Consider the following 16,751-nt stretch of genomic DNA (forward strand, 5'->3'; position numbering starts at 1 on the left):
CTCCTCCCACCGATGTCCCCACCCCACTTTTTGCCCCCTCCTCTGCCTTCCTCACCGCAGTCAGCACCATCTCCTGCCCAGGGACAGTCCTGGCTCCTCTGAGAGTCCCTGGGACCAGCACAGCCTCTGGCATGCACTAGGTGCTTAATAAAAGCTCCATAAATGAAGGCAATATCCCGTGGCTTAGCAGGGAATTGTTAAAACTGTCAATTAGCTCTAAACACCAGCTCCTCGGGAACATTTACGCAGAGCCAGAGGAACAAAAAAGGTTTGGAAAAACCAACAAGATAGGAATGTTTCGTTTTCTCCCTCGCTGGAGCATTTACCGCACAAACTCAGACCTCGTTAGCATTATTTATTCTTGCTTTGTCCCCAACCGTAGGACAAGGGAAGCCTTTTTCCTGCAACCTCTGGCTGCAAGAGCTCCCTGTCACACCCCACAACAGTGTTTGCTGCCCCTGAATGTCGGGGAGACTTGTGATCCCCTAATCCTTCTCTTCACCGTGAGTGATGACGTAGCACAGGTTTCTGTAGTCCAGGTTGCCGCACACATCTGGGGGAAACGCTGCAAACATCTGCTTGACCTGAGAAGGAGCAGAGAGTCAGCCTGCACCAGGCCAAGTGGGGGCCAGAGCAGAGAATCCGCCGTGACCCACCAGAATCCCAGTTTACCTCCTCCTCACTGAAGCGGTCTGCCTGGGTCATAAGTTTTTCTTTGATGCTGTTCAAGGGAGAGACACAGTCATGTTCAGGGAACGGGATACCCAGCTTGAACATGCAGATCCCAGGGGTGATGAGGGGCAAGCGGGGGCAGGGGGACATCCTGGACCAGGAGGACATCAACCTGGGGCTGACCCTGCCAGCACCCCCGATGGCCAAGTAGCTTCTGAACCTCGGTTTTCTCCTCCATGAAGTGGGCTTTCCTCCCAGCATCAGGTAGGGACCAAAAGCAATGACCAGGGGACCCCACCATGGGGGCTACTCTGATTTCCCATCATGCACTATAATCAAGCTCTGGATCATTGAGGGGAGACACCTCAGGTCCCCCACCGCAGAGCCTCTTTTGCCTGATTCTGTACACACTCTTTCCTCCAGCTTGTGACGTTCACTGACACCTGCACAGTGTTTTAGAGACAAGATGCCTGTGCTCCGCCAAGGGTACAGGAAGGCCTGCCCAGGTCCGTGTCCTCCTGGGCCTGCAAGGGCCTGCCCCCTCAAACTTGGAGGGTCCTGCAGGGTTCTTAAGGGAGCTCAGTGGGCAGAGATGGGATCAGACGGCTGAGTGGGGCCTCGTCCACCCAGAGCATCCTCTGGCACTGGCTGCGGCAGGCCTCGCTAAGGACCAATGCACATTTTCCATTATTTATGTTTCTGTGGGACAGTCACAGTTTCCAGCTCTCCAAGCCGGGGACTTTTCACAGACTCTGTTTCAACCAGAGCCTCCACCGTGGCCTGTCTGGCCTGCCTGGCCTGCAGCCACAGATCCAGGTCCCATATCCCAAGGCAGTGCCTTCAGTTCCCAAATTAGGTCCCCAAAGGGTCTTCCCAGCCTTGTCCTTGCACTGGTGAGAGAGAAAGTGGTTGACAGTAGAGGAAGGGCTCGGGGTTACTCCGGGGGCGCCTCTGATGCCTCCCCAGGTCCCCAGGATGGAGGTAGGAGCCACAGACCCCAAGGGAGGGGTGAAGGGGAGGACTGTGGACTGCAGCAACCCTCAGCATCCCCTCCCCATCCCAGGGGAGTATGTGACTCATGGTCTTGGAGTTGAGAATGTGTGAGACGGGACAGACCCTCTCCACCTCCACCCCTGCTGCGTCTGCCCTCTCCCTTTGAGATGCGAGAATCTCAAAACCAGCAAAACTAGCCTCAAAATGAAGGCTGGCAGCATTACAGTAATTGATCAGGAAGCCTGGGCCTGGGGAGGAATCTCACCTGCCCCAGGCCACCCTCAGGTCCAGCAAGGTTCTGAAGGGACTGCGTCGGCACAGCTCAGAGGTCAGCCCTGAATCTTGGGTCCTGGGAAGGCTGCCACTCCCCCGCCCACTTCTGCCTGCAATTCTTGGCTCTCTGTTCCCTTGCTGTCACTGGGTGGGGCACCCCTACCCTCATGATGGCAGCCCCGGTGCCTGCCAGACAGCTGCCTGCAGCCACTTCCCCTTCATGCATTCTAAGTGAGCTGGTCAATTTCCCCAATCCTTACTGCCCTCTTGCCCGAGGCGGTGCTGGCTACGATCTGGCTCAGTCCTCTCCCCAGACCCTGGATCCTACGGGCACTGGCCCCTGGCTCTTTGCTTATCTGTCCGCCCGACTCCGTCTCAACGGCCATGACCCTCCTGGGAGCTGCAACCCTCTCCTCTCCTTCTCCAGGCTGGCCTCCATGGTGTCCTTGCCTAACTCCTCCTCAGGTTCTCCCATGCTCCCAGGGCAGACGCAGGGTCCAGGGGCTAGGGTGTGAGCACCCCCCCAGAGGCCCCGCCTGCCGCTCTGTGCTCAGTCTCCCCTACACCACCTCCACCCACACCCTCCAGCTGCAGCCAACTCTGAACAAACATGCACACGCCAAGCCCTGGCCCTCCAAGCTCTCTGTTCCCTCATCTAGAATGCTGTTCCCCCGCTAGCCTGGGCAACCTGCAGTCATCCTTCAAGATCTGCCTTTGCCCCCACACCCACCCCACTAGGAAGCTCTCCTGGAGTGACCCACCACTTCTTCTTTTTTTTTTTTTTTTGAGACAGTCTCACTCTGTCGCCCAGTCTGGAGTGCAATGGCGTGATCTCGGCTCACTGCAACCTCCACTTCCTGGGTTCGAGCGATTCTCCTGCCTCAGCCACCAGAGTAGCTGGGACTACAGGCATGCACCACCATGCCTGGCTAATTTTTTTTTATTATTTTCAGTAGAGATGGGGTTTTGCTGTGTTGGCCAGGGTGGTCTCAAACTCCTGGTCTCAAGTGATCTGCCCACCTCGGCTTCCCAAAGTGCTGAGATTACAGGCGTGAGCCACCGTGCCCAGCCTGACCCACCATTTCTTATCCATTTCTACTTCCACGCACACATAGAGAAGGGGACACCAAGGCCCAGAGAGGGGAAGGGACATCAAGCGATATCACTGGGCTGGGCAGCGGCCCCCCAGCTCCTGGCTTCTGGGAGAGGAGACTGGGCGACCATCCACCCTGACCCCAGCCCAAAGCTGGCTTATTCCCCTGAGCATTTTGGGGGAGTCAGGGGAAACTTACACATCGGCCTTGACGAAACCTTTCCCTTCAGTGTCGAACACTTTGAAGGCGTGGAGAATGGTCTCCTCTGGGTCCGTGCCTATAAGCAGCACATACAGGGCAGGGAGAGAGGCAGGTGAAGAGGGCCCCACAGGGACAGGCATAAGGCTGGGCAGGGGCTGGGGCTGGGGGCAAGTCCCACGGCCCCTGCACAGAGGCACAGCTCTGGGGAACTTCTTCCCCAACTTTCACCGCACAGCGAGGGCCGAGCTCACTTGAAGCAAGAGCAAGGAGGGAAACAGGTAATTGTAATCATAGACAAGGGTACCACATATATATATTTTGTGAACAACCTGCACAACTGTACACGGAGACCCTGATTGAGCATTTAATTTGTGCTTAACCCTTCCCTATTTTACAGATGGAAAAGCTGAGACCCAGAGAAGTTAAGTGACTTGCCCAGGGTCTCACAGCTGCATGACCAGTGGTCTGGGTGAGGGGGCATGACTCTGGGGCTCACGTGTTACCCAAGCTGTGCACAAGAGGCCGTGGGTGGAGGAAAAAGAGTTCTGTACGTGGATGCCAAAAGGCTGGGGCTTGGGCAGTGTGGCATTGGAGGGGTCTGAGAGAGATTGTCCCGGCCAGAAGTGGGGCAGGTGGGCCAACAGGCCAAGGGAAGGGATTCAAGGGGGCAGAAGTGAAGCCAGAGAAGTTCTGCTTTTATCCCGGTCACAGCACAGCCTTGGGGAGAGATGTCATTAGAAGAAATGAATCTGATACCCACAATGGGATTGAATGTGCAGCCCCCACATTGCACCAATGGGAAACTGAAGCCCAGAGAGAGGAAGGGTCTTGCCCAAGGCTTCACAGGCTGCGTGAATGACAGCAGGTGACCTGGCCACCCTCGCCCGGTGCCCTTTCCCCTTCTGTCACCATGTCCCCCTTGTTCACTGTGGATGCGGGGGTGCCCCCTTCCTTTCTTCAGTGCTCAAATGTGTCATTGGTGAAAGGGGACAGAGATGGTGCTTGCTACCCACCTCATAGGAGCAGCTAAGATAACATACCATTCATGGTAAGGTTTTAACGAACATGGGTTGATCAGGGCTGCAAATACATCTGAGCGCTCTATGCCTGCAGCTTTAAGATTTTATCCCCTGGAGCTCTGAGAGCACCCATGGAGTAGATGTGGATATCTTGGTTTATCATAGAAAAAACAGGCTCAGAGACATTTCATTACTTGCCCAAGTCCCCACTGATAAGAGAAGGGAGGATTTAAACCCACCTCTGTGGACTCCAGAGTCCCCTGCTCCTTTTGTCACCCTGTGCTCTTGCCAGTCAGATTAGGTTAGCCAGGGCCATGTGCCTCCCTCATCAGACTAGGTCAGGGCCATTTGTTCCTCCACCATCATACTAAGTCAGGACCATCTGTGCCTCCCCCATTAGACTGGGTCATCGCCATCTGTTCCTCCTGCATCAGACTGGGTCAGGGCCATCTGTGCTTCCTCCATCAGATTAGATCAGGGCCTCATCTGTGCCTCCCCCATCAGACTGGGTCAGGGTCATCTGTGCCTCTCCCATCAAACTGGATCAGGGCCATCTGTGTCTCCCCGATCAGACTGGGTCAGGGCCATCTGTGCCTCTTCCATCAGACTGGATCAGGGCCTTCTGTGCCTCTCCCATCAGACTGGGTCAGAGCCAAGTGTGTTTCCCCCCTCAGATTAGATCAGGGCCTCATCTGTTCCTCCCCCATTAGACTGGGTCAGGGCCATCTGTTCCTCCCCCATCACACCAGATCAAGGTCATCTGTGCCTCTCCCATCAGACTGGGTCAGGGCCATCTGTGCCTCCCCCATCAGACTAGGAGCTAGCCAGGACTGGGCAGTGTCTGAGTCTCTGGGCATCTCTGAAACTGGCACAGAGTGAAAAAACCTGGCACACACTGGCCTCGCTGGCCTGGGAACTCCTAGAGGGCAGAGCCATGGACTGCCTCTGGGCAGGGTGGCAGGGAGCTGGTGTGCCCAGCAGAGAGGCTCAGCCCAGGGTGCAGCGAGGGCAGGGCTCCAGGCCCTCACAGCCTGGCCAAGCAGGCAGGGGGTAGCAGGTGCCTCTAGGCGGGTGAGGGTTGAGTGACCAGAGCATCACGTGGGGCACCCATGTGGGATTTGCCTCCGAGGCCACAGCCTCCCAGGTTTCACTGATTAGTTGAAAATTCCCAGCATCTTTGAAGAGGCCTCACTGCTGGGGCAGGTTTGTGGCCGGCTCCAGCCTGTCCCCCTGCGGACAATGCACATGGACTTAGGCACCCAGCGCAGCCCTGCCACTCCCTGTTACCGTGGCTGGCAGTCCTCCCTTCTCTCCTCCCCAGAAAGAGCCTCTGTTCTTGAGACTGCAAACCTCATAAAATCTGCTATAGAGTGGCCACTTCCTCACATCATCGTTGGGAATCTCATGACACAGTCTCCTCTTCCCAATTAGCGGGGTGAGGCGGCGCCGGCCCCAGCACCCTGCCCTCCCGGCTCCTGTCCCCTCCCACCGGCCTCTCACGCAGTCTGGCCACGTCTGCACGACAGGCTCAGCCGGAGCCCCAGTCCCGGCGCCCCTGCAAAAATGAGAAAAAGCTGCAGCCCTGCAGCCCACACCAGGCCCTGGGTCACAGCTTCAGCTCAACCATGGACCGACACGAGCTTTTAGTCTCAATCTTCCCATCTGTGAAACAGGTTTGGGGCCCACTGTGAGCTGACAGAGTCCCCTCCCCTTCCCCTGAGCACTCTTGGAGGTCTCTCTAAACTCCTGCTCTGGCAGCAGGGCCCCTCGCCCATGCCCAACACCAGGGGCGGGAGGTGCTCACGGCCTCACCTCCTGGGCCCGGCCCTGGGCCGTCCACCCTGGCAGAACCACAGGCCACTTCCCCAGGCCCTCCCGCTGGCCTTTAACACGCCTCCTTCAGTTATGTGCCTCTGGATAAAAGAATCAGGCCTGTCTGCTTCCTTTGAAGTTGCTGGCTGGAGTCACACATGTCTTTCCCATAGAGCATTCTTCTCTCCCGGCCTCCTGGGCTTCTGAGCTCTTCCAGGAGGCGCACATGGTCCTGGGAATAGGCCGCGACAAGCTGCCTGGAGGTGGGCCCAGTGATGCTCCTGATTCGGCTACACAGCCCCAAGTTCAAAGCCTGCTCCAGATGAGCCTGCCCTCCCCAGCCCTGGGTTTCCTCATCTCTCGCACCCAGGCTGATGGCTGCCTTCCTTCTGGCTCTGGATCTGCCAGGACACGGTGCGTGGAGGCTGCTCTACCCCACAGCAGGTCACGACCCATGACAGTACTGATTTTTCACCCCATCAAACCTGTGATGTCAGGTCGGATCACCCTGTGGTGGACTGAATGCTGGCCCCTAAAAAGAGACGTCCACCAGAGGCCGGGCACGGTGGCTCACGCCTGTAATCCCAGCACTTTGGGAGGCCGAGGCGGGTGGATCACGAGGTCAGGAGATCGAGACCATCCTGGCTAACACAGTGAAACCCCATCTCCACTAAAAATACAAAAAAATTAGCCGAGCGTGGTGGCAGGCACCTGTAGCCCCAGTTACTTGGGAACCTAAGGCAGGAGAATGGCGTGAACCCGGGAGGCATAGCTTGCAGTAAGCCAAGATCACACCACTGCACTCCAGCCTGGGTGACAGAGCAAGACTCCGTCTCAAAAAAAAAAAAAAAGATATGTCCACCAGAGCCTGCAAATGTCACCTTATTTGGAAAAAAGGACTTTGCAGATGTAAGTTAAGCATCTTGAGATGCAGAGGTCATCTTAGATTATCCCAGTAGGACCTGAATCCGACGGCAGGTAGAGTCCAGGCGTGAGGGCTCATGCCTATAATCCCAGCAGTTTGGGAGGCGGATATGGGCGGATCACTTGAGGTCAGGAGTTCGAGACCAGCCTGGCCAATGTAGTGAAACGATATCTCTACTAAAAATACAAAAAAAATTAGCCGGGCATGGTGGCGGGTGCCTGTAATCCCAGCTTCTTGGGAGGCTGAAGCGTGAGAATCGCTTGAACCTTGGAGGCGGAGGTTGTCCTAAGCTGAGATGACGCCATTGTACTCCAGCCTGGGCAACAGAGTGAGACTCCATCTCAAAAACAAAACAAAATAAACAAAGAGGCAGGTGGAGGGAGGTTAAATAGAAGAGGGCGGGGCCATTGACGGCGAGGCTGAGATGGAAGAGGTAGAGCCACCAGAGGCTGGGAGAGACAAAGAACGGATTCTCCCCAAATCCTCTGCCAGATTTCGCACTTCTGGGCTTCAGGACTGTGAGAGAATACATGTCTGTGGTTTTGAGCCACCTGGTTTCACAGAATTTGTTACAGCGGGCTCAGAAAACTATTATAAGCCCATTTTACAGACCAAAAAACTGAGGCCAGAAAGCAGATAAATCTGTGCAAGGTCAACCTAGGAGTCAATGGAAGCCAGGGTCTGACCCTAGGCCTAGCCAAGGCAGGGGGTTCAAGGGAGGGGGCCTGGCAGGGGCAGCCTGAGTGTGCGGAGCTGACAGTGCTCACCTCCCAGGGACCACTGCCTGGGCTGACCCTTCCTTTTTTTTTTTTTTTTTTTTTGTAGTGGAGTCTGTCTCTGTCACCCAGGCTGGAGTGCAATGGCACCATCTCGGCTCACTGCAACCTCTGCCTCCCAGGTTCAAGCGATTCTCCTGCCTCAACCTCCCGAGCAGCTGGGATTACGGGCACCCACCACCATGCCCAGCTAATTTTTGTATTTTTACTAGAGACAGTGTTTCGCCATGTTAGTCAGGGTGGTCTCGACCTCCTGACCTCAGGTGATCCACCCACCTCGGCCTCCCAGAGTGCCGGGATTACAGGCATGAGCCACCGTGCCCGGCCTTGGCCCTTCCTTCTGACCACGGAACCCTCAAGCTCCAGGATGTCACTATGGGAGAGCTCCCCCGAGGCCAGGACGGAAAGGAGACACAGATGGCTCCAACCCTCCACCCCACGCCTAATGCTGTGTCTCGGGCGGGTACAGTGGTTAGAGCCAGGGTTTGGGGTTGAGGTTGCATCCCGGCCACTTTTTGCTGGAGCATCTGGGGCAGGGGTCGTGACTCCTCTGGATCTGAGTCTCTTCATTTGTGAATGAGGCTCCCCGATCCTTCCTCTGGGGGCTCCAGTGACCACAGAAAAAGACAAGGGGAGTAACTTGCCCTGCACAGGGGTCGACCACGGCATCTTTTGGAAACACCCTCCCTCCGGCACCCTCTGCCTATCCCCCCAGCCCCATGTGCACAGCGGGTAAAAGGAGCTCACAGGTAGGAAGGTAGGGAGGCAGCATGGCTGGGGGCAGTGGGATGGGTGGGCAAAGGGGTTAAAGGCAGTGTTTAGTTTTTATGGTTGTTGTTGTTGTTGAGACAGGGCCTTGCTCTGTCACCCAGGCTGGAGTGCAGTGGTGCGATCTCGGCTCACTGCAACCTTCACCTCCCAGGCTCAAGTGATCCTCCCACCTCAGCCTCCAAAGTAGCTGGGACTACAGGCATGTGTCACCATGTCTGGCTAATTTTTGTATTAGTAGAGATGAAGTTTCATTATATCACCCAGGCTGGTCTCAAACTCCTGGACTCAAGCAAACCGCCCGCCTCAGTCTCCCTAAGTGCTGGGATTACAGGCGTGAGCCACCATGCCTGGCCAAGGCAGGGGTCTTTATAGTTACCCCAGTCTGCGGTGAAGAGAGGGAAACCGAGGCAGGGCCCCTGAAGGTGCGTGCACCTGGGGGCTGGTGTCTGGGGCCACATCATGCTCCCACCTGTGGTGTGTATGTGTGTCAGGCCCCTGCCTTCCTACATCCGTCCCCCTGCCATTCCCTGCTGTCCCCCCAGGACTCCAGGAGCCTGGCTCACCCTTCAGCTTCTCCCCAAACATGGTCAGGAACACCGTGAAGTTGATGGGTCCGGGGGCCTCCTTCACCATGGCCTCCAGTTCCTCGTTCTTGACATTGATGCGGCCTGTGGGAGGTGAGAGGTGGGGGCAGGGAGGATAAGAGAGATCAGAGCTTGGGCCTCGGAGGATCCCACAAAGCCTCCCCACTCAGCTGCTCCACGTGCCCCCCACTCAGCCCTAAGGCCCTGCCGCCTTTTTGGGGGACTCTTTAGGGGGCATTTGGGCCACAGTCAGCTTCCGGCTGCCCCCAGCCTCATGAGAAGGGAGCAAGTCACTCTCATCCCCATTTTACAGGTGAAGAAACTGAGGCCCAAGAAGCTGCAGCTGAGGTGCACGGGGGCTGCAGGCTTAGGGTTCCTGTGCCCCAGGAGGGGATCAGTGGATGCCTGGATGCTAGGATTCCCTGTGGTTCCAGGGGACACTCAGATTCCCAGGGGATCAGGGCCTGGTTACGTCCATTCTGCCACCTAAACCCTGCATAGGCGACTTCAGGCTCTTCCCTGGGGCCTTAGAGGGATCAGAAACCTCAACCTGGGAGTTGGGTCTTTCCCTCCGACTCAGCTTCTCCCCTGCTTTCCTGGCCCCTCCCCACACCCAGGGTCCCCTACACCAGGCCCAGGCCCAGGCCCATGCTGCTACTCCTGTCCCTGAAGTGTTTTCCCCTTCCCTGGCCGAATCCTTCTCCAACCCCCCAGGAAGGTCCCCCCCTGACTTTCCAGACAGTGGCTGCCTTTACCCTGTGCTCCCCAGCACAGGAGCCTCTCACGCTCACCGCGAGCCCTGCCCTGCTGGCCCCAGCCGCCCACTCTCTCCGGCTGGCCTGGCCCTAATCTCCCCCGGCTGCTGGCTTACCCACCCAGCGCGGCAAAGGTGTCCCTCAAGTCCTCTTTGTCAATGAAGCCATCGCGGTTCTGGTCCATGATGGTGAAAGCCTGGCAGAGACACAGGTGCTAAGTAGTCACCCGCCCTTCCAAGCCCGGCCACCTCCCCCAGGGACCGTCCTCCTGCCGACTGCTGCCCAAGGAGCCTTGGGGCAGGTCCCTCTGGCAGCCCAGCTGGGATGGGCTCCATCCCCAACCCCTCATTTCAGGCTCACAGCAACTCCAGTTTGCAGACAGGGAAACTGAGGCTCAGAGAGAGAAAAGCCTGGCCCGAGGTCACACAGCAAGCACAGGGTCAGGTACAGAGAGACAAAGAGGCTGCCTGAGGGCAACAGGTCACACACCCAGGCTCTGGGCCATGGCCATGGTGGCCTCAAAAAATAATGTCATTGGCCAGGCATGGTGGCTCATGCCTGCAGTCCCAGCAATTTGGGAGGCAGAGGCAGGAGGATTGCTTGAGGTCAGGAGTTTGAGACAAGCCTGGGCGAAATAATGAGACCCTGTCTCTACAAAACATTAAAAAATTAGCCAGGCATGGTGATGAATGCCTGTAGTTTCAGCTACTCAGGAGGCTGAGGTGGGAGGATGGCTTGAGCCCAGGAATTTGAGGCTGCAGGGAGCATTGACTGCAACACTGTACTCCAGCCTGGGTAACAGAGCAAGACCCTGTCTCAAAAAAAAAAAAAAAAAAAAAAAAAAAAAACCTAATCATTTAAAAATGTAGTAATGGGCGCTGGGCACTGTGGCTCACGTCTGTAATCCCAGCACTTTGGGAGGCCGAGGAGGGTGGATCACCTGAGGTCAGGAGTTCCAGACCAGCCTGGCCAACATGGCAAAACCCCATCTCTACTAAAAATTCAAAAAATTAGCTGGGCATGGTGGTGCGTGCCTGCAATCCCAGCTACTTGGGAGGCTGAGGCAGGAGAATTGCTTGAACCCGTGAGGCAGAGGTTGCAGTGAGCCGAGATCATGCCATTGCGCTCCAGCCTGGGCGACAGAGCCAGACTCTGTCAAACAAACAAAATAATAATAATAATAATAGTAATAATGACATCTTCAGCCCCTCGAGACTGAGGACTGAGCCTCTGCCCAGCTCCTTGAGCAACTGGCATGCATTCCAAGAATCCTCATAACAGCCCCATGGGGCAGCAGACCAACCTCTTTAAACTCCTGGATCTGGGACTGATCAAACATGGAGAAGACGTTGGAGCTGGCGGTGCCTTCTGCTCTTTTCCGAGCTCTTCTCGGTGCCTGCGAGGTACCAGACAAGGCCTTGCAGCGGCCCCTGCCTCGAGGGTCAGCCCCCACCCCCTGTCTCACCTCCCAGGGCATCACGGTCCAGAATGACACCGCTCTGCCCTTCCCGGTGCCTACAGCAGACAGACAAGGCTACCCCTGAAGCCTTGCAGGTAATCAGGACGTTTTCCCAGCCCATGGCAAGAAGCCTGCACGGCGTGCACCCCCACAGAGCTGGACAGCTGCTTCCTGGCCCTGTCCCCCGGGCTCCGGAAGGTGGGTGGCCGGCGCCCGTGCTGCAGAACAGAGGCGGGCATCTCTTCCTTCAGCCTCCCCATCTCTACCCCGGCATCCTCCACTACAGCTGGAATCTGACCTTATCGCCAGCTGCTAAAAACCTTCTTCGTGTTCTCAGGAGAACAACTGAGCTCTTAGCCCCACCACAGGATCTGCCTGTTGCCCTGTCCCAGAGCTGCTACTCCCTCTCACCCAGGCCCTCTACTCTGTCCCAGAGCTGCCTTCCCTCCCGGCGTTTGCCCCTGCCTGGAATGAGTTGCTCTGTTGGAATTCCCTGCTTGGAATGCCTTCCCTGGAGAATCTATCTAGAGACTCCTACCCATCCTGCAGGCTCAGCTCCCTGTCACCTCCTCCGAGAAGCCTTCCCTGACCCCAGGCCATTCTCCCCTCCCCACATGGCTCCACTGTGGACTGTCACCCCCACAGCATGTATCACACTGTCCTGACATATCTGTGCATCTGTGTCCTCGACTAAGTGGACACCTCAGGGGTAAAACCCACTTTGCCCCATCTCTGATCTCTCCTGTCCCCACCCTGAACCTGGCTCAAAGTGGGGATCAGCCAGTGCTTGGAAATAGCTGCCCAGAACTCAGGGCCAACCCACGCAGCAGGCAAAGCAGGAGGCCACCCACGTTGAGTAGTTAGATGGTCTCTGGCCAGCCTTCCTGCCTCTGTGATGTCAGGGTGTCTGGAAGTCCACCATTGGGCATTTGCTGAAAGCCCTAGGTCCCCGAGACCCTCAAGAGTCCTGTTCCTGGGCAGCCATCCTTACAGCCCCCAGGGGCACTGTAAGCCCCAGAATGGGCTCTTGATGGGGGAAAAGAATTGCTGGATTCCAGAGGGGGAGGTGGACGGGATGGCACAGAAATGGGTTCCCACCACCAGCTCCTGTCTCCGTCACAACCTGTACCACCCTCTCCTGCCAAGCCCTTGTCTACCCGCCCCCACCAGAGCAGAGGAGTCCCCTCATCCCCTGCTCCCCTCCCCCAACGCCTGTGTGGTCTCCCCTGCCCCCAGCTCACTGCTGTCCCCACCCCCGCCCAGGAGCCCGCGTCGTCGAGGGCGGGGGCAGAAGCGCCAGCTGACTTATAATTAGCTTTTACTGGGTGCTTTGTCTCTCCTAATCCTTTGAAAGGGGGCTGCCAGGGCGGCCGGGACGTTATGATGCTGTAAAACCTCTGTAATATTTATAAATCCTTTCAGACATCATAAAGAAAAGAACTTCCCCGCAGAGTTCATCTCACATAATTACATATACATTTCCTCCGATTAATAAAAAATGATCACTTCCGTCTGTGGGAGGTTCTGCCCTTTCTCTGGCAGACCTGGCTGTGGCCTCGGCGTCCTCAGTCCCTGCCCCCCACGCCCCCAGCCTCTCATGATCCCCCTGGTTACACCCCCACCCTACACTGTCCCAGAGCTTCACGAGGGAGGGAGAGATCATTTTCTTTACAGCACAAGAGTCCTAAACCCTAGGGTCTTTGCAGCCCAGCTGTCTTGAAAATTCCTTTTGAGAATGGGCCCCTGAAAAATAAAATTCCCCTGAAAGGAACGTCTCAGGGAAGAAGGGGGGTCACCCGGATCTGGGTTCAAAGCCTGGCTTGGCTGCTTCCAGCCTCTGTGATGTTACGAAATTCCTTGTCTTCTCTGAGCCTGTTTCCCCATTTATAAAACCTAGAGCAGGTCGACCTCAAAGCATCAGGACATGTATTAGACACCTACGGACCTCCAGGCAGGTCCATCCTGGGGACCCAGGGCTGAATCAGGCCCCATCTTGGTCCCCAAGAAGATCACAGTCCCGCTGGAGACAGGCAGTCCATAGAGGCTGACTCGGAGGAGGGACAAGCGCTGAGAAGACGAGACAGAGAAGCCCCTAGGCCCTCGGGCAGTCGGGAGGTGACAAGCCGAGGCTGACAGCCAAGTCAGAGCTCTGTGCCGAGAGGGACTAACTAATGAGGCAGGTGAGACACAGGCACAGAGGGACAGCCAGATTGATACCCCGCAGGGAGTCCCCAGGGGCAGGAACCCAGAGCAAGCCCTGCGTCACATGAGGTGCACAGGCAAAGGTGAACAGGGGGACCTCGGAGCTCCAGAGGTGCCACGCTGCTCGGAATACTGACCCCCGGCCCTCCCAGGGGGCCCCTGCCCTCAGAGCCACTGCCCCTGTGAAGCCCCCAGGCCCTGCCCACCTCGTCTCTCTCCACCCTCCTCTTCCTCATTCCCCAGCAGTCCCCACAAAGTCCAGGAAAGCAGAGGCTCAAATCAGGACCCATGTGGAGAGGAGTCCCGAGTGGGGCAGGTCCAGGCATGGCATCAAGAGGGAAGAGCAGGTCAGACCAGGGACAACATCAGATTAAGGTCAGGAAGGTCAGTGAGAGGCAGGGTGAATTCAGGCAGGAGGTGAAGGTCAGAATCACACACAGAGTCAAGGCCACAGAACAAGGTCAAAGTTGAGAAATGAGGCTGGGCGCTGTCTCACGCCTGTAATCCCAGCACTTCGGGAGGCCGAAGCGGGTGAATCACTTGAGGTCAGGAGTTTGAGACCAACCTGGACAACATGGTGAAACCCTGTCTCTACCAAAAATACAAAAAAAAAAAAAAAAAAAAAATAGCCGTGTGTGGTGGCGGGCTCCTGTAATCCCAGTTACTCGGGAGGCTGAGACAGGAACCTCACTCGAAGCCAGGAGGTGGAGGTTGCAGTGAGCCGAGATCGAGCCACCGCACTCCAACCTGGGCAACAGAGTGAGATTCTGTCTAAAAAAGAAAAGGAATTGCGGAATGAGGTCAGGGGCAGGGGCAGGGGCAGGGGTGGGAGGGAGGGGACTGCAGTGCTGAAGCCAAAGACACAACAGCCACAGGCCTGAGCTCCCCAGGGAGGAGGTGGAGGTGAGAGGAAGGTAGCTGTGGCAGAGCAGAACAACCCCAGCCTACCATGGTCTGGAGAGCTCCCTGGAGCTGCAGTTGGCCTGGGGATACCTCAGAGATGGCCCTTAAATAGTGGTCCTCCCAGGGCCCCTGGCATGCACCGGGCCCAGTGTGGAAGGTGATCCATGACAGGATGGGGACCTCCCTGCCAGGCACCTGCCTTGGGCCATTCAGAGTGGATAGGGTTCGGGGGAATCTGTGGGCAAATACCACGGACGCAGGGACTGCCTAAGCCTCCAGGATCTCCGAGAGCCCTGGGCCAACTGTTTTCTCTAGAGCCAAGGGACCAAGACCCAGGAAGGGGCATTTGGCCAAGGACACAGAGTAAGTTGAGGCTGGCAACCCCAATGGGAAGACTTGGCCTTGAGCCGTCAGGGAGTGTTGCCCAGGGTGGGGCCACCCATGCTGGCTGGGACCCACTCAGACTGCAGTGTGGCCGGACCTCTGGAGCCGTGGGACTCTGGGTGGGACATCACCCTCTAGGAGGCTCAGCCATCTCATAGGAATAGGGGGGAGTGTATGAAACCCCCGGTCTGCTTATGGAGAGAGTTTCTGCACCAACCTGGCCCTCGGGGGCCCCTTCTACCAATATGCCTATTATCAGGGTGTCCATTAAGCACCCCCAGGCCAGGGGACCCCCTCAGGGCGCTGAAATGCTCAATGAACAGAGAAAGCAACAGGACAAATAAAAGAAAAATGGGGTGGGCGCGGTGGCTCACGCCTGTAATCCCAGAGCTTTCGGAGGCCAAGAGGGAAGGATCGCTTCAGGCCAGGAGTTCAAGACCAGCCTGGGCAACATAGTGAGACCCCCATCTCTACAAAATATCAAAAAAATTAGCCGAGCATGGTGGTGTGCTCTTGTAGTCCCACCTACTCAGGAGGCTGAGGCAGGAGGATTGCTTGAGTCCAGGAGTTTGAGGCTGCAGTGATCTATGATTGTGCCACTGCACTCCAGCCTGGGCGACAGAGTGAGATATTGTCTCTTAAAAAAAAGAAAACAGAAAACTGGAGGTGACTCTGATGAGGAAGAACTGAAAAATGAGACCTCCATTCCACCCTGGCCTCACACACACACATCCATCCCCACCAGGCCTGGCCCAGCCCAAGAATTCTCTAGTAGATCTGCCAAACAGAGCCCACACCTGCCCTGGAAAGCCCCTCCTGTGTCTAGTGCAGCCCCAGCAGCCCCAGCTCGGCCTCAGAGGCTGCCACTGTCCATCTGGGGCCCGCCATATCTGAACAGCTGCCAGGGCCGGCAGTGCTGGGTTCAGGCAGTGAGCCCACGGGTCTCCAGGGGCTGGAGAGCTTAACTGTCCCTGGAGCTGGCCTCAGGCCTTCAGCCCCGGGTACAGCTGATCCCCTGCCTTTGGGGAAGGGAGTATCATAATAATAATAAGAAGAGCAGCTAATATACAACACAGAAGGTCAGGCCATGTCTTAAAACATGTGTCCTCACATTCAATCCATATCCCATTTTCCAGATGAGGAAACTGAGGCACACATGGGTTAAGTCACTCACCCAAGGCAGATAAGAAGTGGGGCCAGAGGCCAGGCACAGTGGCTCATACCTGTAATCCCAGCACTTTGGGAGGCCGAGGAGGGAGTATTACTTGAGGCCAGGAGTTTGAGACCAGCCTAAGCAACATGGTGAAACTCTGTTTCTACAAAAAAAATTTTTTTAATTAAAAAATTAGTCAGGCATAGTGGTGAAGCGAAAAAGTTCCCTTATCCCGTTCATAGGGCATGCGATGGGGGTGTGGCTCTCTTCTTCCGTGCCCAGCTGCTCAAACCTCTAGGGGGACCATGCAGACAGGCAGGCTATGGGGCTCCGACCCCACGGCAGTGTCTAGGGGTGGATGCTTACAGCTCCTGAAGCCCCAGTGGGCGTGTGTTACAGGATGCTCTTTTACTTTTGCCATCTGTAAGTGGCTTGTGTTCATCAGCTCAGTTAGACCCTCTGCCTTATTGCAAGGACAAAGGGCTTTTTGTATCCTGGGGTTCTTGCCTTGGTGTACTGTGAAAATTGAATCACATGTGGGCTTGGAGAATGAGTGCGAGGTTTTATTGAGTGGTGGAAGTAGCTCTCAGCAGATGATGGGGAGCCAGAAGGGGGATGGAGTGGGAAGGTGATTTTCCTCTGAAGTCAAGGTGCTCAGCAGCCAGACTCTCCTCCGACCATCCCCAGCCAAATTCCCCTGGGCATTTGTGTTATTCAGCCAGTCGATGGCCTGCCAGCATCTGCCAGTGCTGTCGGTGTGCTCTTCCGATCCTCT

General features: G+C 56.5%; 1 protein-coding gene across 2 annotated transcripts; it reads right to left on the bottom strand.

The window, feature by feature from the left end:
* Positions 1–340: 340 nt before the first annotated feature.
* On the bottom strand, positions 341–16,302 carry MYL10 (myosin light chain 10). 2 transcript variants are annotated; one of them, XM_527844.6, is made up of 8 exons: positions 16,047–16,302; positions 11,179–11,271; positions 10,926–11,027; positions 9,996–10,071; positions 9,100–9,204; positions 3,231–3,309; positions 673–721; positions 341–584 (listed from the first exon to the last, which is right to left on the bottom strand). In XM_527844.6, exons 1-8 carry the CDS (start codon positions 16,122–16,124, stop codon positions 486–488), a joined length of 681 nt encoding a protein of 226 aa, XP_527844.4. In that variant the 5' UTR covers positions 16,125–16,302; the 3' UTR covers positions 341–485. The 2 variants fall into 2 exon arrangements, with proteins under 2 accessions (XP_527844.4, XP_054512325.1); XM_054656350.2 differs by lacking the exons at positions 10,926–11,027; positions 16,047–16,302 and having other exon boundaries at positions 360–584; positions 11,179–11,266.
* Between the last annotated feature and the right edge of the window lie 449 nt (positions 16,303–16,751).

The sequence above is a fragment of the Pan troglodytes genome, chromosome 6 (genome assembly GCF_028858775.2).
Source record: "Pan troglodytes isolate AG18354 chromosome 6, NHGRI_mPanTro3-v2.0_pri, whole genome shotgun sequence".
Classification (NCBI taxonomy): domain Eukaryota; kingdom Metazoa; phylum Chordata; class Mammalia; order Primates; family Hominidae; genus Pan; species Pan troglodytes.

Excerpts from the sequence above, each read along its gene's own strand:
- MYL10 (XM_527844.6), bottom strand. The coding sequence starts at position 16,124 with ATGTTGCTTAGGCTGGTCTCAAACTCCTGGCCTCAAGTAATACTCCCT. Across the intron at positions 11,272-16,046 it reads CCAAAGTGCTGGGATTACAG|GCACCGAGAAGAGCTCGGAA; the intron begins GTATGAGCCACT and ends GGTACCTCGCAG. Across the intron at positions 10,072-10,925 it reads CTCCTGCCTCAGCCTCCCAA|GCTTTCACCATCATGGACCA; the intron begins GTAGCTGGGATT and ends TGTCTCTGCCAG.